Below are 25,084 nucleotides of genomic sequence, written 5' to 3'. Positions count from 1 at the left end.
TATGTGTGATGATGATGATGGTGTATTGTCTGAGAAGTGGGGAGTGGTGCACGTGCTCGAGTGCTGTAAGCCAAAGATGGGTGTAGGATGCCATACATATGCCTCAGCCGATACTAGCCATGAGCTCCGAGCTTGCGGTTTAATAGAGAATCGAATTGCTGCAGGCTGCGACATGGCTGGCCAATGATTGCGCAGAGAGGCCGACTCGGGAGGCTCTGCTCCGACGTCGGTGTCTGAAGTCCGGGGCGGATTCAGTGTTGGGCACCGCTAGACCCAGACATGTTCGTCAGTGGCTGCTCTTTCAAATCCCGCAACCTATTCACAACTCATTGTCTACTGCAGCTCTCACAGCCTGTGAGATTCTGCCTGCTTCACCTGCACCATACGGCCGCCTGTTACAAGGCTTCACGAGCGAAGACCCACAACCGGATCGTCTACCAGGGCCTTCACATGCAGCACAGAAAGAGAGAGTTTACCAACAAATGGGGGAAGCTGCAATGGGGGAGGAACAAGCCAGCGGTGTGAAGACACCTGTCACCACGGAGACCATATCCCAAGCCACGGTACCAAAAGTCGCAAGCCCTTCGATTGCGATTCCCAGACCAAAACTCGCAGTGCCGAGTATGCGCACGCCGACGACGAAGACGCCCACAGACACGCCGCGCGAATGGAACACGGCGAAACTGGGCATGCGCATGGGCGCAGACGTCCTCTCAGCTGGCGCAGCAGGCATCTTGGTTGCTCCCATCATTACTATGATAGACAAGGGCATCATCGAGAACGCCAGCGGCAGAAATACGCTGGGCGACAGCCTCAAGCAAAGCCTTGCGCAACTCGTCTCAAAACCGCACCGCTTCCTCTCCAGCAAACCTTTTGCCCTAATCTTCAGCCTTTACTTCGGCACCTACCTGACCGCCAACACCATCGACACCGCATCCGCAACGCTCAAACCCAGTCAGCCTTTACAGCAGCAAACCAGCGGCACCAGCAAATTCGTCGCTACCAGCTCCGCTAACCTCGCACTCTGTCTATACAAAGACAATCAATTCACCCGCCTCTTTGCAGCCCCAGGCTCCTCGCCCCGCCCCGTGCCCCTCCCCACCTTCGCCTTGTTCACCGTCCGCGACTGCCTTACCATCTTTGCTAGTTTCAATCTCCCGCCGCTCCTCGCGCCCGCGCTGCAAGAGCGCATGGGCGCGCAGCTGAATAGGTACGTGGGTGCGCTTAGCATAGCACAGTTTGTTACCCCGGCTGCGGTCCAGCTTGTTAGCACTCCCTTGCATTTGCTTGGCCTCGATTTGTACAACAGGCCCGGTGTGCTTGTTGGAGGTCGCGATGGCAGGGCTGCAAGGGTGCTTAGGGATTGGGGCAAGAGTGCTGCGGCGAGGATTTGCAGGATTGTGCCCGCGTTTGGGGTGGGTGGGGTGGTGAATACAAAGGTCAGGAGGGGGTTGATGGCGAGGTTGGAGGGGTGATGTGATGATTGTGTTTGTGAATGTTTTTTTGGACGTGTTTCGGGTTGGGATGGGATGGGGGGCCATATATAAATAGAGGAAAATCTCTTCTCTACGACTGAACCATTAGGCGAGGTTTGGATGTTATTCGCATTGCGTGGAGTTTAGCTAGGCGTTTTTGAGTGGGTTAGTTTATGGATCCAGATTTAAACACGCTTTGTAATATTAAATATAGTTAGCCCACTTTTGCAATTGAGGTTTACATTCGTTCAAACTGTATATCGAGCCTCGAGAATGGGGCTTGTAAGCTGATGATTTGATGCCTGCTGGTTTGGGGGTAAACTTAGGTTGACCTTGCTTTACTACAGCCTTCATCCCCTTCGAGTTAAAGGTAACCATTTGCTAGTCAACGTTATACAGCATTTGTACTATGATTGGGAGGAGTGTTTTTTCTTTTGCGGATAACTTGTCCTACATCTTACCTTGCCCTTTACGAATTCTCCCAGTTAGCCTCGGAAATCGACGAAATATGCCTAGCGCTTGTTCCACAATCAGCATCTTGAGTCACTATAGTCCTTGCCACCGTGTTGATGAATTTGGGTTACAAAGTAATTTCTCCTATCATTGCACATCAACGGCCAAGGCCAAGGGAAGATGTACATGATCGGGTTTCATTGGCGAGTCTCCTTTGGGTTGAGAACAAGGCTAGTCAAACTTTGGCTGGTTGATATCTGGTTTGCGAGATTGGGGGTAGTTGATATGGCTGTGGTAGGTATGTACAAGTGAAAATTTCAAGGAATGTATTTTTCGATACTAAAGAGTGATATTGAAGAGAAAAGAGGGGGGGGGGGGGTGGGCGTGAACGTCGTAGAGCAGGTAGTATGTTTGGGGGGAGGAAAAGAGTAGGCAAGGGGGAGTAATGCGGATAAACTCGTATATCGTATGATACTACCAGTAAGTAGATATCAATCAATTTTTGCTTTTTTAGGGGCGCGTTTACTAGTGTAAATGAAGGTGATATTGCCGAATCAATAGAAAAAATGGTGGCTTGAACGACTTTAGACTTGGTTTACGGATTCCCCATCCGTATGCCCCTGCACAACCACATTCAAGCCCTGATGTAGAAAACGTCTTGATTTCAACTTGGCCGACACACTGTACCAAAAGCGGTAAACAACCACATGCAGTTCCCCTTACATATACATACATAACCCACGTGAGCATCCCATCAACGCACATCTCCAATCCTCCAATATCAACGCCACCTAAATACAAGGATATCCACACCCATACACCCATACACACACACACACACACACACATGCACGATCCTCCTTTCCCCTCAAAAACAAGCATAAAATAACGGGTAACAACCACGCATAGACACCGACCTGGCGGGTAAAAAATGGAAAAAGGATAAAAACGGGTATTGACATCATCGTCGATCTGCCGTGGCCTGCTTTTGCTGTTCCAGACCGCGGGGGGAGGACCTGCATTTGGGTTGTCATGCCGGCACATGTTTAATCTCGCTTGCGCCGCACCTTTTTTTTTATGCACACTTCGCGGGCGCACGGGTGGTGGAACTCGCGTGGCTTATTATACTAGCGAGGTGGAGGAAGTGGAGTGGAGTGGAGTGGAGGTTGGAACTAGTGTGCCTTTTTCTTGCCTTATTATCCGGTGTGTGAGTTTTGGTTGGCATTGGGATTATTGGGCGGGTGGAATTTGAGAGGTACGCGAATGGAAAGGGTAGAGACAGAGAGAGAGAGGGTGCGGTAAGGTGTAGCAGATTAGAAAGGCACCGGCGAAGAGAGATATTGACGTTTGTTCTTTCCGTTTACGAATCATCCATAAAAAATAGGGCAAGGACATTACATTATAGCTAGCGTAGTAGCTTAACACATACGATGACTACTACGCCTTTTCATTCCCGATAATCGCGCTACCGCCTCCCCTTGCCTCAGCCAGCAATTGCGTGCCGACGACCTCACCTGTAGTCTTGCTCTTGAACACACCGGATACAGAGAACAAGCCCATAAACGGCTCGTAGACGTATTCCTCCTCCCACACCTCCTGGCCCTTGTAGGTAACAGACTCGTTGAAGCCGTTGAACTTCATGCTGGTCAGGTAGTTGCCGACGACGGTGCTACCGGAGATAGCACCAGAGTTATCCATGGTCTGCTCGACAATGTCGCCGTTTTGAGCGAGAACACGGCGCTTGTGCGTGTTTCCCTCAAAGTTGTTGACAGAGTAGAGAATGTTGTTGCGGAGATCCCACTGGTGAAAGTCGAGGTCGCGCTTGGCTTTTGCTTGGGCAGTAGTCTGGTTGGTGCCGCTGTTTCCACCGCCGCTGATGCCGTCGGCGATTCCGCCTACGGCGTCGCCGACGTCGCCGACGATTTCACCAAGACCGTTGCCGAGCTCTGCGATGACGGGGTTGAGATCGATGCTGTCGAGGACGTCGCTGACCATTGATACGAGGTTGCCGAGACGGGCTTCAAGATAGACTTTTGCAGTCACGTTTTGGATGAGGAGCGAGACCTTGTCGATAGAGAGGTCGACGCCTGCGTTGAATTGAAGTAGCTGCAGTACTTGGGCGTCGAGATTGATCTTCGCGGTGAGGTTGTCGACACCGACGAAGATCTCGCCGACGTGGACCGAGGCATTGAGAAGAACATCCGGAATGGGGTTCAGAGCAGAGATGTTGGACGAAGATGTGTTTTCCGTCTCGTACAGCACCGCAGTTGGGTCGCCATCATCTCGCACGTCGAGCTTGTATCCCGTGTAGCCATCCGCAGCGGATTGAGCGACAGCAAGCCATGGCAGAGAAAGAAGCGTTAAGGAAGGAACAAGTGATAACCTCATCTTGACTTTGGTGTGTTATAAAAGAGAGACTTGAATTGGCCGCAAGGTCGAACGTCTACTACCCAAGAGAGAGAAAGAGGGTGAGAGATGGAAAGAAAAAGCGAACGACTTTTTTGCTCAGATTCAACAAGAGAGCAACGGGGGGCGAGACCAATGGGTTAACAACATCCCTTCCACACAATACTCGTGATGAGTTACATGCAGTAAGCCATCCCGGGCCCAGCATCCATAGCATGATCGCATTACCTGCTCCACACCATTTTTCCCCACTCGCTTTACCTAGTCCCTCCCCCAGTGCAGAAGCAAAGAAGAAAAAATAAGATTAAGGAGAAATCCTAGCCAGACCGCCTCCAATTCGATGCCAAAAAAATCAGGATTTTTGGGCGCACATGGGAATCCAAGACTTTTTGGCATGCGGGGGGGGCACGCGCGTTCCAGATGGTGCCCGTTGTCCGTTGGTTGCGTCCTTGATCACAACCCTGCACATCGACTGCATAGGGGGTTTTTATCCGAGATTACTATAACGGGAAATCCTGGTCGTTAACAACACTTCCCAACTCATGCATGAGCGTAACCGCTTTTCTTTCTTGATTTTCCTGACTAAACCGGGAAGGAAGCGGGGGCATTGACCTTCACCAGCGTTTGTGCTAGGGTTGGTGCATGGGACCAAAAAAGAAAAAGAAACGGTTACTTGTATAGGACGTTGTGTCTCTCTCCACCATTTCTTCGTGGCTCTGCTTGTTCGCTTGCTGCTTCACCTTTTTTTTGGCTTTGCTCCCTCAAGATGTCGTCGTCGTCATTCTCTTTCCGTCTACTGCTCATCAGCATTCTTCTTACTTTTGCCACGTTCGTTACCGCGCAGACGTCATCTGCGGTGCCTTCGACTCCTCCGCCTACAAGCAGTAATCGTCCGTCCGTCAATGGCACCACGACCAGACCCCCCGAGGTTGCGCCTACGGGATCTGATCCCCCAGATGTGCTGCTCCGCGTTCCAGAGCTGCATGTAGGCCGTATTGAATTGACTGTCGAGAAACTTCAAGCCGATCTTAACCTCAATGCCAAAGTCGCGGGGCTCGTCCAGATCAACGCTGGTGTGCAAGTCGGCATTGAGAAGGTCAACATTACCATTGCTGATGTCGATGTCAACCTCGAGCTCGTCGTGCGTCTGGGCAACTTGGTCCAGATTGTTGAGCGTGTGTTTGACTCTTTGGACCTGAACCCTCTCTTGATCGGCTTGATTGGAAACGTTACGGACCTTGTTGGCGAAGTTGTTGGAGCAGTCGATGGTTTGGTAAGTTTTTTTAATTGAATATTCACTTTTTAAAAAAACATTCCAACAAGATTGAAACTAACGAAATGCTCTCTACTAGCTCGGATCCATTACGCAAAACGGAAAAACACTCAGCTTCCTCGTCGATAACCTGGGCAACATTGTCCAAGAAGTCGTTGGAGCAGGTACAGATGCCATTTCCCAGATTGTCGGAAACTACAAGGTAAATATCACCCCCCCCCCTCTCTCTCTCTCTCTATTTTAGCCTTCAACAGCAGCTCATATTTAAAAAAAACAGCTCAACATGACCGAAGTCGAAGGCAGCATCAAGCAAGTTGGCAAGGGTCTCACCCAAAAGACCTACTCGTACGAGCCGCTTGGTGCCCTCGTCGACATCATTACCAACACTGCCGGCCAAGTCGTGCAGGCGGTAGTGCAGAAGAAGAATGGCGGTGGTGGTGGAGGTGGAGGAGGCAGCAGTTCTTCTACTACCGCTTCCGCTACGGGAACCCCAATGCCTGTTACGCTGCCGATTAGCTCGGCTACGGGTACTGCGTAAACCAAAACTACAGAAAAAAAGAATAATATAATTAGCGTAGTAATGATTATTTGTGATAATGTAATTATACGCTATGTTTTCAACTGCGAAATTTTGAAAGTGTGGAGTGATTTGATGGATGAAGGAGAGTGTGGCTAATACGATTGGAAGGAAAGATTTTCTTAGCGTCAGGTGTTTGAACTAAGATGCTTACTTTTTGTGTCCGATTACATCGAAAATGTTGGTGGTATGGTTTTGAGAAGTAGTTCTTTCAAAGACAAAAGGAAAGGAAAAAAAAGAACGGAGAATGAATGATGCCTAGGCTGAGATATCGTGGGGTTTTATTTTGCTTCACGCAAATATATGTAATACAATTAGAGGCTCAATTAAAACTCCATATCTCTCTCCCTGCTTCACTCACATGCTCAGGATTAACTATCCCAGCAATTGAGCAATGGAATATAACAAGACACTACAGAAATAAACCCAAAAAGCTTTTACCAGTATCTCCTCCGGGCAATGCTGTACTCCTAAAATCCCCACCATTGCGCCGTAAAGTCAAACCCCCACACCCACCGTTGAACTCCGGTAACAAGAAAATCAGACCGCCAGCATTTAAGCCTTGCTTGATTACGCTGGTTTTCGCCGTCTGTCTACTCTTCAATCACCGTCCTGACGCACTATCCTTCCTCCTCACTCCCTTGCCCTTTCTCTTAAATCTCACCTTCTTCCCAATCTTCCCCCAAGTCAAGCCCTGCCCGAGCTTCTCCATTTTACTCACCAACTCGGAAATGTTGTTTCTTCCTTCTACGATGACAGGGACAACGGTCGTACAGAAGCTTTTCTTCACGTCCGCGCCAATCATAGATACGGATCTGAATTTTAGCCTAGGAAGACTGCCATTTTTCGATGATGAGCGATCGTGACACGCGTATTTTGGTGTGTGCAGAGAGAGCTGTGATAAGTTTTCTTTCAGTGGGTCTTCTATGGTCGGAATTGAATCGTCAGAGACTGGGGGTCGCTGTGACGCTGGCGCTGACTGAGTCGGTGGCTTTTCCACGCTGTTGAAGGGTGGTGGCGATGGAGTTTGCTTTGGGGAAAGTTCACTGGGAAAATCGTATCGTTCAAGAATATTCTCATGTGTACGTACGTCCCACGAAACAGCTCTTGTCCGGTCACGCGTGCTGACCATGTCTGACTTTCTCCGCCGCGGGACAGTGTTCCTTCTCTCCTCTGGTACCCTTCTTATGCTGAGCCTTCTCTTGAATTTGTCCAGGCTGTTCCCACGCATGACGGTGACTTTTTCTTTTTTCTCGTTGCGTGTCTGCTCCTCTTCGGCACGATCTGCTTGCTCCTTGCGGGTGAGAAAGTCTTCAATCCACTCAGTCGGACCTTCGGCCGTTTGGCAGGGCTCTACCCATTCACTTGATCGGGCCCAGTTCTGTATGCTCCTACAACTTCCCAGATTCGGAATAGACTGGAGGGAGCGGTTGAGTTTGGCGTGCGCTTGGTACACGCTGGTTCTGAAAGGAATGTTGGAAATTGATTCTGGGGTTCCAGTGGGCGTATGGATCCCCAGGTTATTCGATTTGCACATGGCCGAACTGTAGAACCGTGCAGCCTCTTGCAGTTTTCTGTCACAATCACTAACAGATTGCATGTTCTGAAGCTGTGCTGACGGCCGTATGTAGATAGCTCCAGGCTCTTGATGTGATATTTCTGACACGACTGAGGACATGGAGGACGTTCGTGAGCATCTTCCTTGTGGCGGGACACTCAGAAAGCCGGTAATAGCACCCTTCTCCTCGGCGATATCGTCAATCTCAAAGACACTGAAAGTGTCAACACTGCATTTTTTTGCTATCTGTGCAGGCGCATAGGCCGGAGGTTTGGGCTCAACCACAGTGGCGAGGTGCATGGATGGTGGTCGTGGTAAACGCTTGCTTCGAGACATACCGAGGGCACAGGCTCGATGGGTACGATTTGTCGTATTGAGAGGCTGAAGTGGCGGTATTGTTGGGTATGTCGGGACCTGATACCTTAGCGCGTGATCAAACGATTCATGAGATGCATTGGTTCCCGACGTGTAATTGTCGGTAAAGAAATCCGTTGTACTTTGTGGCTTTTCTGGACACCTCAGCGCTTTCTCCATCGCTGTTGGAGCACGTATGGCGCGTCGTGTTGTCGCCTCCACGTCGCCAATCCTGTGTCGCAAAACGCGTCAGCTCGGCCCAACCATGCGTTTTCCTGACATACTCTGCTTCTTGGCATCTTGACGTCTTGAAAGCGTATGGATAAACATCCTTGCTCCTGCCATGCACAAGGGCGACATATGGGCCAGTTCCAGGCCTTTCGGTCTCCATCTTAACAATTCCCTGCTAAACGACCGTTGGAAGCTCATTCTTGACGATCATGGTCCTTGTTGAAAAGTCGGGGAAGGGGGACTGTGTGCCGTTTCCGGGATGGGAGAAGGCGATGCAAACGGCGTGTGGGTGCCTGCGGTGACGAGAAACCCTTGCTTGCAGGCGCAAGGTCAACTTGCTTCGGTTTATAGGGGATAACAGAGCTGATCAAAGTCTAAAGTAGAATGCCGGCGCGTCGGGAGCTTGACTTGGTCCGTGATGACCGAGAAGCGGGGTTCGAGTTAGCTGTGGATACAGTCCATGCGTTGTGTATTGCTTCTTCGCTCATCATCTAGGCCTTCGCACTCGCGACAAAAACCTGTTGCCCTCTCTCTTCGCATCGCGTTCGTCTTACATTGCTGGAACCCCATAGGTCAGTCGTACAACAACCAACCTTGCCATCGGTCGTCCTGGGAGGAAAGCAAAACTCTACAGGAGAGGCAGATCTAACTCGATCGATATACAATATGTGCAGACTAGGTCTGGCCCTAACAGTGTCCGCCAGCACAGTCATCCTCTACCGCCTCTGGAGAATGACGTGTTTGCTGATGTGATGGCTGACATGCTAGCCGACTGATTGCGTTGAGAATAAAGTCTACCATGGTATGTGTGCGGGAGCCGAGTAGCAGCACGGTAGGTATGCCGCCATACTTGGACGATTAGTACGTAGAAGGGTATCTCGGGGAGGCTGGGAAATACTTGCATGGATGGTGACATGTGGCTGAAAAAAACTACGTCATCGAAATGCAAGTGCTCATGCTAACTAACTGCATGATGGCTAAGAGGGGTGGCCAAGCCTTCAGCTTCCCACCCCCTCCTCCCCTTGTCTAACTAGTTTTTCTCAATGCATCGTCTCACAAAAATGACAGCCAAGATTTTAAAGCAAACATGTTTTTCATTGAGGACTTTTCGTGGGACAGGCTACTAGGCGCACTTCCCTTACATCCAGTCTCTAATCTATATATGTCTCTCCCAAAGAGCAGTAACACCGTGACGATGCAATTGGACTAGTCTTGCAGCAATGTAGGAAAACAACAAAATGAACATGTACACTGAATTTTCGAGCTAATACGTCCCACACAGCCTAATCTGCACTGCAAATTGTAAGGCAGCCCCATGATCTGACAAAAATCCTATTTCGCCTCCAAATTCCTAGGCGTTTTGTTTTTCCGAGAGAGAGATTGGCCGCGTCCAGCAAATGCAGACCATGAGATGTGACTTGTCTAATGCGTTTTGGATGTTGAAAAGTCGATCGTAAAGTTACCGCCGTTGATGATTCATGAAACCTTGCATGTCAAATGACCGTCATGCAAAGGTTGACTCCAGGGACTCCTATGTAAATGCGAGACCTAGCAAAAACTCGATCGTGCTGAGAGAAGAGAAAACTTGTATGCTTGTAATTCTAGTTGTTGTGAGGATGATGATGAGGAGGGTGATGGTAAATGACAATGGTCGTGAGAGACCAATCTTTTAAACCTGGATGATGTACCGAAGACGGTTTATTTGGAGCTAGAACCTCGCAGTTCGTGGTTTGGTTTTGTGTGATGATTGAATGATGCTCGGTATTTGTATTGGCTGAAAGTTTGAATTAGGCCTGAATGAGTGCTCATACTTCGTCGAGAGGAGTGAACAAATTCCTCATGTTGAGGGTGAGATCAGCGATTGCATAGTCGTCAGCAATTTCGGTCATGGAACCAATCTCAATGCCCTTTTGCGCAGAATCCGAGGCGACGTACGGCCTGATTTGCTTCAGGAGGTGGAAGACGTGTCTGCATCGCGTATCTGCAGACGTCGCCCAGTCCTCAGGGCGTGATTGCCGAAGGAATGCTTGTGCTAAGAAGTAAAAGTGAATGCCATCTCGGCAGAACCCACGTCGGCGCTGGCGATGAGTGAATTGGATGGCTAGGTCCTTGTCCCAGCAGGTCTTCCATAAATTCAGAGCACCAACCGTGGAGCGAAGTTGGTTCTGCACTTGCTCGTTGACTCCATTGACGGGTACCGCTGCACTACCGCTTTGAGATTGAGGTGTGCTCGCACCGCTTGAAGACATTCGTTGGATAAGTTGGCGCTGGATGTCATAGATCTGTGCATGGATAGCGTGGATGAGGATAAATTTGCCAAAGACATTGGTAGCTCGCTCAGGAAACTTTCCTGGACAGGCCCCGTTAAGCACGCACAAAGCCTCGGACAAGGCAAGTTGCTTCGCACGCCTGCTACCAGACTCATTGAATGCCTGTGCCGCCTGTCCTCGTAGACCCAGGGCGCTAGCGCAGTCTTCCGATGTCTTCGCCTCCCAAGCTGCATCGTCAGCAGGCAAAGGAACTGTGATACTCTTAGGGTCGAATCTCGGCTGAGAGTTGAAGAATATTGTAGCAGAAGCGTCGATCAAGTAAATGTACGCTGTTAATCTAGCCCGTTTCTCGTTCTCAATCCAGAGACTCCAACTCCAAGAGTCAACCTCCTCGCCAGTTACCGGTCCTGGTTGATGCAACGCACTTGCATTCAAGTTGTCAGGCGGGAGCGGTTGGAAGAGTGCAGCACATCGCGTGACATTAGCCACAGCCCGGACTTCATCTCGCGCTTGTTGACGTTGCTGCTGCGAACCGTGCCATAGGAACTGGGAGTGGAGTAGGACCAGGGCTTGTATCTCCTCGGTCGTGGACGTCAGCTGGTTATCAAGGTCCGCCATTTGATGTGCTTGCGCTATCTCGTAAACTTGACTGGATCGCAACACATTCTCCCGGACGCGGTCCATAAGCCAACGGACGTCTGATGGATTCATCTTGTCAGAATACACGGCACCAACACAACACATGGCCAACACCAGCCCGGGCCAGGCAGTGAAGGGATCAAATGTTGGAATGTGTATCAAAGGAAAATGCGCTTGATAGTGCCTGTATTCGTGTAGGAATTCCTTGACGTTGTCTCCAGTCAACATTGTTTGCAGTCTTTCGTGGGTGTACGCCTCGGTTGAGTGCTGATTTGAGAGTAGAGGTGCATTCGGGGAGCAAAAATTCACAAGTGAAGTAGCCAGATTGTGCACTGGATCAGAGGTGGTTTGGCCAATGAACCAACCATCGAGTGTTGGAGAAGAGTCGACCAACCCGGGAACGTGCGAGTAAAATCCAAATAAACTTTCATTCGGTGTATCATCTGAGGTCTAAAAGTTCCGGTCAGAACTGGGCCTGTTTTTGAAAGGTTGGGCCACCTGCCGTACTGGAATTATTCATATCGCCGTTGAACGATCCATTTCGCCATAGCGACCCATCCTGGCCATTGGTGATGCCATCGACGTTTGGCAAGGTAGAGACTCCGTATGAAGCTGGGTCGGTGCCCTCGCTCTTAACGGTCATGCCGTTTTGCGCCATTGATCCATTTGTGGAGGCCTGCTCATAGCTGTAGTGGCCGTTGGGATCGGAACCGTTAGTCGGAGGCTGTTGCTGCTGCTGCTGCTGCTGCTGCTGCTGTTGTTGTGCCTGTTGCTGCTGAGCCTGTTGCTGCTGCTGAGCCTGTTGCTGAGCCTGCTGTTGCTGTTGCTGCTGCTGCTGCGGTGGATAACCATTGGGGACTCCATCCGGGCGATAATCATTAAAGTTCATCCGGGCATTGGCAAAGTCCATAGCAGACATGCTCCGACGGTGGGCACTGTCCTCAACGCCGCTGCTGGGGCGCATCAAGCTGTTTGAGCGCGAAGTACGCGCCGACATGGACTGATGGTTGGCAAGCGAAGGCAGGTTGTCACCAAAGCCATTTCCGGCCATGGCAGGCATCTGCGGCAGACCCATGGAGTAGCCCCCAGCATCGGCGTATGACATGGCATTAGGGCCGATGTGGTTAAGGTACGAGTTCTGGTCCGCACCAGTGGGCTGTCTGTTCTTCTGCAGATGTTGCTGCGCGTGCTGCAGATGGTTGGCGCCAGTCGGGTTTCCCCTTCGTATCGAACATTTCTGGAAGTGACGCTTCAGGATGTCGCTTCTGCTAAACGTATCCTTGCACAGATGGCACTGGTAGGGTCGTTCACCCGTGTCTGAGCATGTAACATTAGCAGCTGGCTGTGGTTAGATGTTGAACAAAAAAACTTACGTCGCAGCAAATGGCGCTTGAGATGTTTCAAGTGCAGGTATGTCTTGTTGCAATGCGGGCACTCGTACTTGCCCTCGGCGTTCTTGGTTGCGGTAGTAGGTGTCTTACCAGCAGCTGGCGCGGGCCGTCCAGGATGAGTCGGCAAAACGCCGCGTCGGCCTTGCTGACCGACAACGTGGACTGGCTCGGGCTCCTGGTTGGGAAGCACAGGTGGATGGGCGTACATGGACGTGTGTCCCAAGCCCATGCCGGGTGAAGGGCCCAGCTGGTGGCCGTTGGTGTGTGCAGACGCGGTGGACAGCATGGGCGCCTGCGAGTAGGCCGAGCTCATAGGCAGGTACGACGTTGGCGTAGGCTGAAGAGGTCGCAGCGGCGGGTGCTGCAGCGGTGGCATGGTAGAGGTGCCATTGGGTGCAGACGTCACAGGCGTATGCGGCGGCTGGGGCGTGTGAGGGTTGCTGTTATGGCCGTACATGGGCGGCGCATACTGGCTGCCACCGCTCTGCAGAGGCGGCAGTGTGGGCAGCTGGTTCTGGGAGCCATTAAACTGCTGGCCTATTGACGGGTAGTTGCCTAGGCCAGGCTGGCGGAAGCGGTCTGTACTGTCCATAATGTAGTACACAACACAGCTCCTATGGGCGGGTCAAGGTTGGAGAAGTGATGGTGGGAAAAGGCGCAACCAATTGTGGTTCGTTACGGGACCATTCGACGGAGCTCAGAAGCGGAGTAACGTGTGCAACGGCTGGGTATGCACACCAAGGAGGGCCGTTGGGCTAACGTCGCAAGGTAAGGGAAGGATGGCCCACGAAGAAGCTTTGTAGGGTGGAGCCTGTGTGGGGGATTGCGATGAACAGTCGATTCGCGTCCGTCGGCGGGTACCTTTTGACGGGAGAAGTGGAATTTGGAGTGGTGTCCACAGTGGGTGAATGGGACAAAGGTTGGGAGTGGAAAGGCGTGGCGACGGCGCAGAATTGAAAAAGGTGATGGGTCGGTGACGATGGACTTTCCTGCGCTGCACTAGTAAAAAGCGCTGCGATGGTTTGCCTGGCTGGCTGGCGCGGTAATTGACGCGAAGGGACAAGGAAGCAGCTGCAGATCAGAGGCCCACACACACTTCAGCCTCAGCCGACTGATTGCGGATAGCCCAAGTGGAGAGGGCGAGGCACGAGGCAGGGACGGAAGACCCACGACAGGAATGAAGGCTGTTGGGGGAGGCTTGGGGTGGGCGAGGGGCGAGGGGGGAAGGTAAAGGTAGCTCGGGGTACAGGTACCGGTCGGCGAAAAAATATGCACAGGATAGTGCTGTAGTCGAGCGTCGGCTTTCCGCACCAGGCACTTCCTGTTTGCGCACGCGTGCTGCTGAATGCCGGAGCTTGGCCGACGGCTAGTCGTAGCGGGCGCAGATTTGCACAGGGCAACGATGGCAGTAGGGGAGTAGTAAGTCGCAAGAGTCGGGTAGTGGCAGTTGCAGTGGCAGCGTGCAAGTCGTGCAATGTGCTGTGGAGGAGCAAAGATGAATAATGGACGGGGAACAGGCAGAGCGGCCGGGACCCGCACGAGATGGGAGCAAAGAGTGATAGTGTGGGCGTGGGAGTGGGTGTGGACGTGGATGCGGACAAGGTGGTGTGGCGGCAAGCGCGTCGGGATGGGATGGCCACGACGTTACAGAAACCAGGGCGTGCGGAGGGTAGTGGGAGGAGGCAGGAGAAAGACAATGCACTCAGGCCCCAAAGAAGCGCCGAGAGGGCGTTGCTGGGCACACGTGATTGGATTTGGGACGACTTTTCATGTACGTTATATTCGCACCGTGTCTGCATTTGCATTGGAGCGCGTATGCGCAGCCCGTTGTCCGCTGCAAGAAAGGCCATTACCAATGACGCCAGCTGTTCGTGTGCTAACGGAGCAGGCACCCAATTGCGTTGCCCATGCACGCAGGCCCTTTGCAGCCAGGAGCCAGGCCAACGCGCTGGCGGTGCCCTTGAATCGTGCCCGCCGACCACGTCTCCTATCGTCCTCTGCCGCCGTATCAACCCGCCGCCGTGCTGTCCATGTCCATGTCGACGGCCGCGCTGCCACTGCCTAGGGGTTTGGGTTTCATCCACTCCGCCGCCGCTGCGCTGCAATCGATAAGAACAAGAGCCGCACAAGCCTGGCCGTGGGCGCACACACACACACACGCACACGGCCCAGCGGCCAGGGCCGAACTGCAACAATTTCCCACGCCTACTAGCTTTTTTTTCTTCTGCCCACGGGACGGCCAAGGGGCGACCACCCATGGAAACGGTCGCGCGCGAGCATGCACAGTATTACTATTACTGTACTATACCACCAGCACAGCAACCCGTCGGCGCACGCCTTAGTTGCAGCAACTTGTCAGAGTCAGAGCCATCGGATCGGTACTCTAGAGCAGCGAGGCGCGAGGGCAAGCAACTCATCCGAGCAGCAAGCATCCATCCGACAAAGGCCGAGCTTTGCTGTCGCATTGGCGGCTGTGGCTTTGCTAGGGTCCTTTCCCTTATATCCGACCATGAAACCCACGGCGTCCGGCGAACACAGACAACAGACGCTCGCGGTTCGACTGCACGGGGCGCCCGCGACATAACTCGAGTTGCAGATGCTCACTGCCCGAAACAGGTGCGAATCCTGTGCTGCTGCCAGACGGCCAGACGGATGGCTGGATGAGGAGGTGGGCAGACAGACAAGATGGCCGACCGGCACCACCTGGCGTGGCGGCCGTGGCTGTTGGTCGCCGCCGAGGCTGGGGGGAGGAAAAGTCTGGTGAGCGTGACGTAGGTTTATCCCAGAGCGGCCTAGCGCGCAAGCAGGGGGGACCCTTGGGCTGAGATTGCAACTGCAACGGCGTCCGCTAAATCTTCGGCTCGTCAATCGCTCGGCCTGCGCTCCTGCAGTGTACTCCAATGTGCGCACACAGCATGTGTGTGTACATACTACATACGTGCGTATGACTAAGTTTGTACACATACAGGCTCGCTCCCCATGCCTACCCTAGAGGACGGCCACGCCTCCGGCCTTGAAACACGTCTTCTCGAAGCCTGGGCACCTCGACGCGAGTAGGTCCGCGGCGCACTGTTGTCAAATCGAAACGGCGCATGCGGCACGACGGCGGCGGCCAACAATGCAAGGCGCGACGTGGTTGTGCTGGCGCTGCTATACTACGCACAACAATGCCATTACACACACAGATACAGTCATGTCACGCCTGCCATGGCCGCAATGGCGACGACTGCTCTATGGGTCGGCCACTTAGCTTACAGATGGCGGCTAGTGTCGTCTGATCACGATGCCGCGGCTGACTCGAGTTGATACGGTGACAGGCAGCTATTCTGGTGGTCGGCATGTTCTTACAGCGAGCACTAGGTCGAGGTAGCATCGGGGAAGTGCCGGGATTGCCTTGACGGCTATACTTGCCTGCCTGCACACGCCTGCCGCCTTCTTGTTTCTGCACAGAGCGTACATAACCGTCCATGTTCTGCACATACCTGGATCCTCACACACACCCACACCCACACGTGTTTAGTAAGTACACTACTTAGACCTAGCCAGCGCTGCTGTCCCAGCCGGCGGCTCGGCCGTGCACAAACAAGGGCCCTGCCGTGGTTCTCGCTTGCGGCCTGCCGATGCTTTACGTTACATGCTTGGCAGGATACAAGGCGCGCTTTTTCTGCGGAACAAAACGCCGAGGCGCTCATTGCAACGCCTCGACAACATGCTGGCCGACAAATTTTCTCCGGCTGCACGGCATGCATGCCCTGTTGTCACTGCTAAGAGGGAAGCGGAACGAGCAGATGCGACGAGGGTTGCTGCTTTGGGCCTGCCACCATGCATATTTTTTCGTCGCTAGCTCGTCACTGCTGGCTGCAGCGGCGCTCAAGGGAACCCCACGTGTTGTTCCATCATCAGCCATGCCATGGCAGCGGCACGCCCGACACCACCCTCGTTGCGAACCCGTCACCGTGCTCGCCGCTGGAAATTGCGCATCGTGCCCAGCCTAATCCCCGAAACCGCTAGGCCGTCTCAGGCAGTTTTCTCTCCCAGCAAGAGTACGCGTCGTCGCCTTCAAGGTTCAAGGGGGGCTGCCCACGATGCTGGGACTGCTGGGACGTGAGCAGTCAGCGCGCGAAGTTGGAATAAGCTCCAGTCCCACTTGCGGTTGCGCTCCCGGATCTGGGAGTGTGGATGATACCCGGAGCTGGGTGGGCGTCAAAGTGGGCTGCTCTGCCCGCCTGTGTGTCCAGCTGCCGTCATCCTGCCAGCCCGCCAAGGCCCACCGGCACACAAGCGCCATGTCGTGCAGCAGCCCAGCAGCCTCTGGCCCGCTCGCCGTGAGTGTTGTGTCGTGGCGCCTGTCCGCTGCCATCCCATGTCCGCCGCTCCCCCATGCCATGCACCTCGTGAGTTTCACTCTCCTCCTCTGGTCTGCCCGCTTTCCCCGAAGAAAAAAAACAAAAATTAAAAGGACCGGTGAGGGCTGGAACGGGCCCCCCTGACGTCCACATTGCGTAGCGGCCAGGCCACAACCATGCCAAAACCATACCACTCGCCGCTGATGCTGCGCCCGGATGGACTCTTCCGCTGCCCTCTGCCCTGCTTTGTTTCGACTCGCCTGCCGCTGTGAAATCAACGCCTCAACGCGGGTGCTTGGGTTGGGGTCCGCCTTGCAGCGGCAGTTGACACGCTTCTGCTGGGACACGGCAACCCGTGTCCTTCACGACATGGCGCCTGTCGCTGCCATCCGTTTCCCTGGGTCGCCCCTTGTACACTGTGCCGCATCCTACACTCACACACACACACACGCATTTGCAATCCTCATCCATCGTGCTGCCGGCGTGCATGCAGGACATGTCCACCCACAGCCTTCTTTCGCTTCTGTCAAAACCCTTCTCGTTTCAAATGCACCTTGTGTATGTGATTGCGCCATACCAGGGCCTTACCCAGCAACCAAGTGTTTCGAGGCCGTCAACATACTGTACACCTACGTATGTAGACTGCCATGGTGGCTGCTATCGGCCGAGATAATTGGTCTATGCTCCTTGTTCGATAACTCTGATTACATTACAAACTCGCCTATGTCAAAAAACAAAGGAAAAAAATAAACGTGATACCAAAGGCGGAAGATGGTTCACACGGGCGGGATTAGTGGGCCGTTGTATACCAGATATCCTGAAGAAAAAAAGTGGGCGCCCTGGCTGTGGGCTCTTGCCTGTTTCGACTGGGTCCCCACACACACACAACCACATGCGTAATTTGTTGGTGCTGATTCTGGAGAGCGCTCTTGTGTGTCTTTTCAGAGTCGATAGAAAGGCCATACTAGAGACTCGAGAGACTTCTATTTCTGTTTCTCGATTTTCTGTGCGTGATGTTCTTGCAAAAAAAAGCACTGGGTACGCGCGAGTGATGTAGCTACAGTACTCGGAGCTTTCTAGAAGCACCACCACAAACAAGAAGCTTCCAACACCGTTTCTACACCTTGCAACCCCAACATTCATATAGCCACTCTGTAACTATCTCATTCTACACTTCTCAATGTCATTCATGCAACCAACAAAATTTCTTGGCCAAATTCTACGCACGCAGCGACGAGCAATTTTCTATCCATCAAGCGCTATTCGCAAAAACGGAAAACCCTCACTCACAACTCTGTTCAACTCAATTCATCAACTCCAATCTCAACATCACAACCACACAATGTCTTCGTCCAACCCCCAATCTCCACTCTCCGAGCAAGTCCAATCCACCAAAACCCAACAGCCCGACCCACAAAACCCCCCTCAAGACCAAGACCAAGCATCCACATCAGCAGCCCCCCTGCCCCTCCCCTCCCCCTCTACAGCCACAGACACCACCACCCAACTCAACGTCGACGGCCAAGCAGTCAAACTCGACCATCTGGGCCCCCTGGTGGTGAATAAAGACGGCACCCTATCGCGCATTGCGAATTGGGAGTCCATGGCCGAGATTGAGAGGCAGAATACGCTCAGGATTTTGGTCAAGAGGAATCAGGTTAGGTTGGGGGCGTTGAGGGGGGAGGAGCAGCAGGGCATTGAGGCGGGTAAGAAGGAGGGAGAGGGCAAGTAATAGTAAGAAGGGGGGATTGGAAATGGGTGTATCAATGTGGAGTTTGGGGAATGAAGTGTATTAGAATTAGGGAAGAAAAATCATGACGAGTACTACCAAGTTAGTGTAATGGGTGGTCACAGGGGGGTTGTGTTGATGTCTTTTGAGTAAAGGAGAGCTTGGGTTAGAAGTTTCAAGAGAATTGGGTTTAGGACCTCAAGTTCGAGTTGGGATATTTCCAAGCAAATAGGTGCAATTTTAGAATTTCAAGCCAGCAAGTCCAGACTAATGTGTTCAAAACAATAAGTTGAAGTCAATGAGATCAAGTTGTGGTTTCATTTCAGCAAGCCAGGCCAACACTTTCAAGTCGTAACGAGTACGTAGTCATTCTTCTTCTTACACACCCCATCTATTTACAAGTGTGTTTTATCTTCTCTCCTTCTCACTCAAACCCCCTTTATGGCTTCTGAGTGCTGGTGTGCGTGTTGCGCTCATGGTATGACCACTGGCCTTCTGGCGCTTGCTCCTCAAGAGGCTCCCATCTATGTATCGTTAGATCAAACTCCCTTCCGAAAAAAAAATACAATCAACAAGAAACTTACACCTTAGCTTGGATCATGACATCAACAAGCTTGTGCTCGCCCTCAGCAACTTGGATAACCTCCTCAATCAGACCTGCGCCCATTCTGCTCTCAAGATCCGAGATGCTATAAAAAAAAAGTGTCAGCCTCCAGTCTTGGCATTCCACATGTCCATCCATTAACATACGCTTCAACAGTGTACTGAGGCTCAGGCTCAAACTTGATCTTGCTAAAGACGCGCTCAGGCGTGTAGTTGGCATCGCCCTTCATCTTCTTGGCGTGGGGCAGGCGCTCCTTGGACGAGCGAATGCCCTCGGGGAACGTCTGCACCGCTTCACCATCCCACTCTGCGGCCTTGTCTCGCTCATCCACAGAAAGCTGCGGGGGGAGGACCACAGTCTGTCCGCTGGCTGTGTTGATGATTTGGAAGTTGTCCGGGTCATCGCTAATCTGCAGCTTGATTCTTTCCTGCCATGCGTCCCATCCCGCGGGCTTGGATTGCTCGACGATAGCGAGGCGGTGCTTGGTAAGGGCTTCAGTGGACTGGCGGTATACGGAAGATTCGGGGAGCTGCTTGAGCTTGTCGAGAGTGGCGTTGTAGTGGTAGAGCAGGGTGGAACGCGGCGCCGGGTGGGTGAAGAGTCCTGTGAGGCCGGTTGGCGCGCCGGGCTCGAGGAATTGACCGGGCTTGACGCTGGCGAGGAGGCGGAAGGCGGCCCTCATGGTTGCAGGCAGAGGATTGGAGGTGGGGTCGTGGCGCAATGGATAGCTTGCGTGCGCGGTACTGATGCCGTCAGGACGAAGATGCAACTTGCCAAGCAATGTGGAGCCGGGGGCGGAGAGACAGCCGTCCCATGTAAGCGTTCAGGGACAATATACTTTTGGAGACACGGTTCCCTCTTGGTGTCATCACACACCCTCACAATCGAATTTTAGGGGCCACGGCGATATATACGTACGCTCGTTACAGCATCTGCAGTGCCCGTGAACGGCTACACTGAGGAGCCGTTCCTCTTTTGCGCATCCCGCTCCCCGCCACCAGCGCCACCATGCGCTCCATACTTTATGCCCTACTGTCGCTGGCGACGGTAGCCTCCACTCTCGCTGCAGACGCATCAGGCGCCAATGAAGCCGGAAAAGATGATGGCTGGGACGAGAAGGGAGCAGACACTATCTTCAATGGCGAGAAGGTGCCGCCCATGATCGAGTTGACACCAACCACGATAGAGACGGAGACCAAGAAGGGCAACTGGTAAGCCGAGACAGACGCTTGACTATAGTCATTAATTCCACTGACACTACCCAGGATAGTCGAGTTCTTCTCGCCCTATTGTGGCCACTGCATGCACTTCAAGCCCATCTACCAGACCGCGTACGAGTTCTACTACACCTCGAAACCCTTCCTGTCCTCCGACGATGCTGACGGCGATTCTCTAAACACTTTTACGCGATACTATGACTTCAAATTTGCCAAGGTTGATTGCGTTGCCTACGCTGATCTCTGCAAGGACCGCAATATTGAAAGTTACCCGAGCACGTTTTTCATCCAGGATGGCGAGGTAAAGCAGAGACTACGAGGTGCTAAGGAGTTAAAGGACTTTAGCGATTGGGTAGAGGGACTTTTGGAATCCATTAGGCCTGGTACCCGCAAGGAAGGTGGTCCTAAGCTACCAAAGGTTGGCGCTACCTCTGTAGAGACTGGTCCTGATCCTAAAGAGGCTGGCGATGGCGACAAAAAGGAGAAGGAGGAGGAAAAGAAACCTGCAGCTGCAAGTGCGAGTCCCAGCGCAAGTGCAGCGCTCAAAGCAACTCCCACAAAGGAGACCAAGCCATCTCCCGCACCAGCCAAACCAGCCTCGACTGCCAATCCCTCTGGAACCGTCACAATTCTTACCGTAGACAACTTTGACAAGCATGTCGTCAGTACACTGGAACCCTGGTTTATCAAATTCTATGCACCGTGGTGTCACCACTGCCAGGCTCTTGCGCCAACCTGGGCGAATCTTGCACGTCAGATGAAGGGGAAGCTCAATATTGGAGAAGTCAACTGTGATGCTGAAAAGAAGCTATGCAAGGAGGCGCATGTTAAAGGCTACCCAACTATGCTCTTCTTCCGCGGCGGCGAGCGTGTCGAGTACCATGGCCTCCGTGGGTTGGGCGATTTGCTTGACTATGCTGAAAAGGCGGCAGCCATTGGTGCCGGTGTGCCAGACGTTACCGCTGAAGAGTTTAAGAAGATGGAAGAAAAGGAGGAGGTCATTTTCGTTTACTTTTACGATCACGCGACCACTTCCGAGGACTTCAAGGCGCTAGAGCGACTTCCCCTTAGCTTGGTTGGTCATGCTAAGCTGGTCAAGACAAGCGACAAGGCCATGTTTGATCGGTTCAAGATCTCTACCTGGCCGCGGTTGATGGTTGCAAGAGATGGAAACCCTACGTACTACCCGCCACGGACGCCATTTGAGATGCGCGATGTCAAGAAGGTCCTTAGCTGGATGAAGACGGTCTGGTTGCCAATCGTTCCAGAGATGACTGCCCTCAATGCCCGCGATATCATGGATGGCAAGATTGTTGTGCTGGGAATACTCAACCGAGACCGTTCTGACGAGTTTATTCTTGCCAAGCGTGAGCTGAAGAGTGCCGCGTTGGAGTGGATCGACAAGCAGGAAACAGCCTTCCAACTCTCCCGACAAGAGCTCCGTGATGCCAAGCAGCTCCGCATTGAAGAGGCAGAGGACAAGAATGACGAGCGTGCCCTCCAAAACGCGAAGAACATCCGTATCAACATGGACAAGATTGACCGTGTTCAGGTTGGCTTCGCGTGGGTCGATGGTATTTTCTGGGAGCGCTGGATCAAGACTACGTACGGTGTTGATGTCAAAGACGGCGAGAGTGTCATCATCAATGATGAGGATGTAAGCTATCTGTTCAATTGTTACCTTAAATCTCACTTACTAACTCAATACAGAATCGTCGCTACTGGGACAGCACCATTTCCGGCGAGCCAATCCGCCTTTCCCGTGCCGCTATCTTGGAAACGATCAAAATGGTCACCGCCAATCCTCCCAAGATTACCCCCAAGTCTTCTACCGGCCGTTTCATGAGCGCTTATATATCTGTTCGTCACTTCATCAGCAACCATCCATTCATCTCACTAGGCTTGTTTGTTGGTTTCTTCACGACAGTTATGCTGTTTGGCAAGTCGAGGCGACGAAGGCAATTCGGTACTACGGGATCGTACTTTCAATTAGGCGAAAAGGACGGGCTATTGGGCGGTCTGGGCAATGGTAATTTTGGGGGCGCAAAGCATGATTAAAGCTCCAAGGTAATGGCGTGCTTAGGAGGCTTGTTTGGCGTTCTTGGCGATACGGTATGTGTATTATACCTTTGGTTTGCATGGGGGTTTTCAAATAGTGGATGTATGCGGTGCGTGGTGTGAATATGAGCACCTGAATTCGATGATGTGTCGTTTACTCTCAATTGCAATATTCGGACGTTTTCAGTTTTAGTTATAAATATATCGTTTTATATCAACGCACAACTCCCAAGACTGGGAAATATATATATATATATATATATATATGTCGCCATATCCCATGTCAATTGCGTCTTTCCCTCTAGGTGTAAACAAACGCCTCTCACCCGCCCACGCGTTCCCGTCGTCGTTGCCCCGCCCACGCCAACTTTTTACGTCACTGGCTGGTACACACCTTGGAAAGCCACACCTACCTACCGTCTTTTTGCTCCCCACGCTGTCCTTATCGCACATACAAGATATAATCTTGCCCGCCGCCGCCTCTCCCGCCCAACCTGGCTCTACGACACTTCCGCCTCAAACTACCACACACTCGCAACCCCGCGCGCAGCCCCGCAGCAACAATGTCCTCCATCACTCTCTCAGACCTCGAATTCATAGACCGCGAAACCCTCGCCTCAACTTTTACTCCTTCCACCTCTGAAGCTACAGACGCACAATCCAAACGCAGCCTCCCTGCCTCCACAGCCATCATCGACGTGCGCGACAGTGACCACATCGGCGGCCACATCCGAGGCTCCACATGGGTTCCCTCGAGCGATCTCGACTTCAAGCTGCCTGAACTGCTGCGTACGCTACAAGATAAAGAGACTGTGGTGTTCCATTGTGCGTTGAGTCAGCAGCGGGGGCCAAGTGCTGCGTTGAGGTACCTGAGGGAGAAGGAGAGGCTGCAAGGAAGTGGGGGAGTCGAGTCCAAGGGGGAGGTCAAGGAGGAAGGGGAGGGAGTCGAGAAGAAAGAGGGAGGGGAGAAGGAAGGAGGAAAGAAGCAGAAAGTGGTGGTGCTTAAGGGTGGATTTACAGAGTGGCAGGAGAAATATGGGATGGATGAGGAATTGACCGAGGGATATAAGAAGGATATTTGGGAATTTGGGTCATAAAAAACATGACCGTGTACATAGAGAACATTATACATATTATATTGAAATCAATTCAAGCACTCCTAGAAGAAGAAGAAGAAGAAGAAGCAGAAGAAGAAAAAAATTGCTTTAACATTTATAATAGTAGCTAAAAAAAAAGAAGGCTTAACAGCCCTGACCCCCCTGCTCCTTAACCAACCCCTCAAAATTCTTCCTCTCATGCTCCATAATCGCCTCGACCTTCTTCGCACTCGCACTCGACTGATCAAACCTATATCCCAACCACTCCCTCACCAGGCGCCTCGCCAGCTCAATCCCGACGACCCTCTCGCCCATGCACAGCACCTGCGCATCGTTACTCAGAATCGCGCGTTCGACCGAGAAGCTATCGTGCGCCGTCACGGCGCGGATGCCGGGCACTTTGTTGGCGGAAATGGCGACGCCCAAGCCCGTGCCGCAGATGAGCAGGGCGCGGTCGGCTTGGCCCGAGGCGACGAGTTGGGCGGCGGAGACGGCGACGTGCGGGTAGGCGGTTTTGTCGGACGAGGAAGGCACGCCGACGTCTGTGATGCTGGCCACGCGCGAGTCGGATTCGAGGTCTTTGATCAGCGTGTTTTTGTAGCCGACGCCTGCGTCGTCGCAGCCTACGACTATGCGGAGGGGGGTTTGGTTTGCCATTTTTTTCTTTCCGTTGGTCGATATATGGGGTGTGTGTATATATATATATATGTGTGTGTGGTTGTTTTTAGAGTTCAGAAGTGTCGTATTTCTTCTCCAGGGAGCGTCGCTTGGATTTGCTGACAATGTTTAGGTTGCTGGGTTCGTGGTCGTCGGAAGATGAGTCGTCTTCGGTATTGCGTGTGACTCGGCCTTTTGATCGTGTTGTACCAGAGCTCGTGGAAGAGTATGTTATCTCGCCCTCTTTTGATACGACTTTTTTCCCGTCGAGCACGTTTTCAACGGCTCGATTTACGGTTTTTTCAAAGGGCTTCGTTACGAAACTTAGATCGGTATGGCCATGTGTAGGCCCTTTGGTTTCAAGGACTTTGATGCGCTCGTCGCTGGGCTTACTGTGGTCTTCGACTCTTTGGTAAACGTGGTCGGCGTCTGTGTCGAGATTGAGGGAGAAAAGAGCGCGTTTGGGTGGTGCCATTTTTTTTCTTCTTCGCGAGCGGCTCGGGATGCGGGTTTTTATATAAGATGCGGGCTAAGTGTAATGATGGGGTATTGTCTTCTCTCCGGTTGAATGAGGGGTTAAACACACGCCACGGGGGCTCCGTGGGTGATGCAGCAGCCCAGTATGCGTGGAGGTGGGGGGGGGGAGGCGGAAGTTCTGATTTAGGTATTCCGGCGGGACGTTTCGCCGCGAGAAACGTCTGGTTTCTCGGCTGAGTGCCACCGAGAGCTGGGGTTAGATCTGGAGTTAT

The 25,084-nt window shown here is 52.6% G+C and overlaps 11 protein-coding genes across 11 annotated transcripts; 5 read left to right on the top strand and 6 right to left on the bottom strand.

Moving 5' to 3' along the window:
• Position 1: 1 nt before the first annotated feature.
• Positions 2-1,729, top strand: PSV08DRAFT_401530 (uncharacterized protein; the record flags this gene model as incomplete). The annotated part of the gene is made up of 2 exons (XM_014226068.2): positions 2-65; positions 352-1,729. The coding sequence occupies 2 exons, from the start codon at positions 2-4 to the stop codon at positions 1,473-1,475; spliced, it is 1,188 nt and encodes a 395-aa protein (XP_014081543.1). The 3' UTR covers positions 1,476-1,729.
• A 1,636-nt stretch (positions 1,730-3,365) lies between these two features.
• Positions 3,366-4,334, bottom strand: PSV08DRAFT_222385 (uncharacterized protein; the record flags this gene model as incomplete). The annotated part of the gene is made up of 1 exon (XM_014226067.2): positions 3,366-4,334. The coding sequence occupies exon 1, from the start codon at positions 4,314-4,316 to the stop codon at positions 3,366-3,368; it is 951 nt and encodes a 316-aa protein (XP_014081542.1). The 5' UTR covers positions 4,317-4,334.
• A 722-nt stretch (positions 4,335-5,056) lies between these two features.
• PSV08DRAFT_389731 (uncharacterized protein) lies at positions 5,057-6,145 on the top strand (the record flags this gene model as incomplete). The annotated part of the gene is made up of 3 exons (XM_014226066.2): positions 5,057-5,607; positions 5,687-5,809; positions 5,885-6,145. Exons 1-3 carry the CDS (start codon positions 5,101-5,103, stop codon positions 6,143-6,145), a joined length of 891 nt encoding a protein of 296 aa, XP_014081541.1. The 5' UTR covers positions 5,057-5,100.
• A 643-nt stretch (positions 6,146-6,788) lies between these two features.
• On the bottom strand, positions 6,789-8,641 carry PSV08DRAFT_222380 (uncharacterized protein; the record flags this gene model as incomplete). The annotated part of the gene is made up of 2 exons (XM_014226065.1): positions 8,381-8,641; positions 6,789-8,328 (listed from the first exon to the last, which is right to left on the bottom strand). The coding sequence occupies exons 1-2, from the start codon at positions 8,485-8,487 to the stop codon at positions 6,789-6,791; spliced, it is 1,647 nt and encodes a 548-aa protein (XP_014081540.1). The 5' UTR covers positions 8,488-8,641.
• A 1,491-nt stretch (positions 8,642-10,132) lies between these two features.
• Positions 10,133-13,219, bottom strand: PSV08DRAFT_179241 (fungal-specific transcription factor domain-containing protein; the record flags this gene model as incomplete). Its single annotated transcript, XM_014226064.2, has 3 exons — positions 10,133-11,679; positions 11,735-12,553; positions 12,610-13,219. 3 exons carry the CDS (start codon positions 13,217-13,219, stop codon positions 10,133-10,135), a joined length of 2,976 nt encoding a protein of 991 aa, XP_014081539.2.
• A 4,702-nt stretch (positions 13,220-17,921) lies between these two features.
• PSV08DRAFT_294394 (uncharacterized protein) lies at positions 17,922-18,146 on the bottom strand (the record flags this gene model as incomplete). The annotated part of the gene is made up of 1 exon (XM_014226062.1): positions 17,922-18,146. A coding segment is annotated over exon 1 (160 nt), but the record flags the coding sequence as incomplete, so codon positions are not given.
• Positions 18,147-18,157: 11 nt separating this feature from the next.
• On the top strand, positions 18,158-18,772 carry PSV08DRAFT_40294 (uncharacterized protein). The gene has a single exon (XM_014226061.2). The coding sequence runs from the start codon at positions 18,163-18,165 to the stop codon at positions 18,703-18,705; it is 543 nt and encodes a 180-aa protein (XP_014081536.2). The 5' UTR covers positions 18,158-18,162; the 3' UTR covers positions 18,706-18,772.
• A 152-nt stretch (positions 18,773-18,924) lies between these two features.
• On the bottom strand, positions 18,925-20,047 carry PSV08DRAFT_361865 (ETC complex I subunit conserved region-domain-containing protein). The gene is made up of 3 exons (XM_014226060.2): positions 19,453-20,047; positions 19,287-19,391; positions 18,925-19,226 (listed from the first exon to the last, which is right to left on the bottom strand). The coding sequence occupies exons 1-3, from the start codon at positions 19,986-19,988 to the stop codon at positions 19,142-19,144; spliced, it is 726 nt and encodes a 241-aa protein (XP_014081535.1). The 5' UTR covers positions 19,989-20,047; the 3' UTR covers positions 18,925-19,141.
• Positions 20,048-20,314: 267 nt separating this feature from the next.
• Positions 20,315-22,800, top strand: PSV08DRAFT_201638 (thioredoxin-like protein; the record flags this gene model as incomplete). The annotated part of the gene is made up of 3 exons (XM_014226059.2): positions 20,315-20,517; positions 20,572-22,180; positions 22,234-22,800. 3 exons carry the CDS (start codon positions 20,315-20,317, stop codon positions 22,579-22,581), a joined length of 2,160 nt encoding a protein of 719 aa, XP_014081534.1. The 3' UTR covers positions 22,582-22,800.
• Positions 22,801-23,097: 297 nt separating this feature from the next.
• On the top strand, positions 23,098-23,749 carry PSV08DRAFT_361863 (uncharacterized protein). The gene has a single exon (XM_066093015.1). It carries the CDS (start codon positions 23,145-23,147, stop codon positions 23,676-23,678), a length of 534 nt encoding a protein of 177 aa, XP_065949223.1. The 5' UTR covers positions 23,098-23,144; the 3' UTR covers positions 23,679-23,749.
• Positions 23,750-23,767: 18 nt separating this feature from the next.
• Positions 23,768-24,810, bottom strand: PSV08DRAFT_401522 (uncharacterized protein; the record flags this gene model as incomplete). Its single annotated transcript, XM_066093620.1, has 2 exons — positions 23,768-24,341; positions 24,460-24,810. The coding sequence occupies 2 exons, from the start codon at positions 24,808-24,810 to the stop codon at positions 23,823-23,825; spliced, it is 870 nt and encodes a 289-aa protein (XP_065949222.1). The 3' UTR covers positions 23,768-23,822.
• Positions 24,811-25,084: the final 274 nt, after the last annotated feature.

Source organism: Bipolaris maydis, assembly GCF_028858645.1.
Source record: "Bipolaris maydis strain C4 unplaced genomic scaffold PSV08scaffold_6, whole genome shotgun sequence".
NCBI classification, from domain to species: domain Eukaryota; kingdom Fungi; phylum Ascomycota; class Dothideomycetes; order Pleosporales; family Pleosporaceae; genus Bipolaris; species Bipolaris maydis.
This window is presented reverse-complemented; position numbering and strand designations above follow the sequence as displayed.

Coding starts and splice junctions, on each gene's coding strand:
- PSV08DRAFT_40294 (XM_014226061.2), top strand. CDS start 18,163: ATGCAACCAACAAAATTTCTTGGCCAAATTCTACGCACGCAGCGACGA.
- PSV08DRAFT_361865 (XM_014226060.2), bottom strand. CDS start 19,988: ATGAGGGCCGCCTTCCGCCTCCTCGCCAGCGTCAAGCCCGGTCAATTC. Junction 19,392..19,452: donor CCTCAGTACACTGTTGAAGC/GTATGTTAATGG, acceptor TTTTTTTTATAG/CATCTCGGATCTTGAGAGCA. Junction 19,227..19,286: donor GTCATGATCCAAGCTAAGGT/GTAAGTTTCTTG, acceptor AACGATACATAG/ATGGGAGCCTCTTGAGGAGC.
- PSV08DRAFT_361863 (XM_066093015.1), top strand. CDS start 23,145: ATGTCCTCCATCACTCTCTCAGACCTCGAATTCATAGACCGCGAAACC.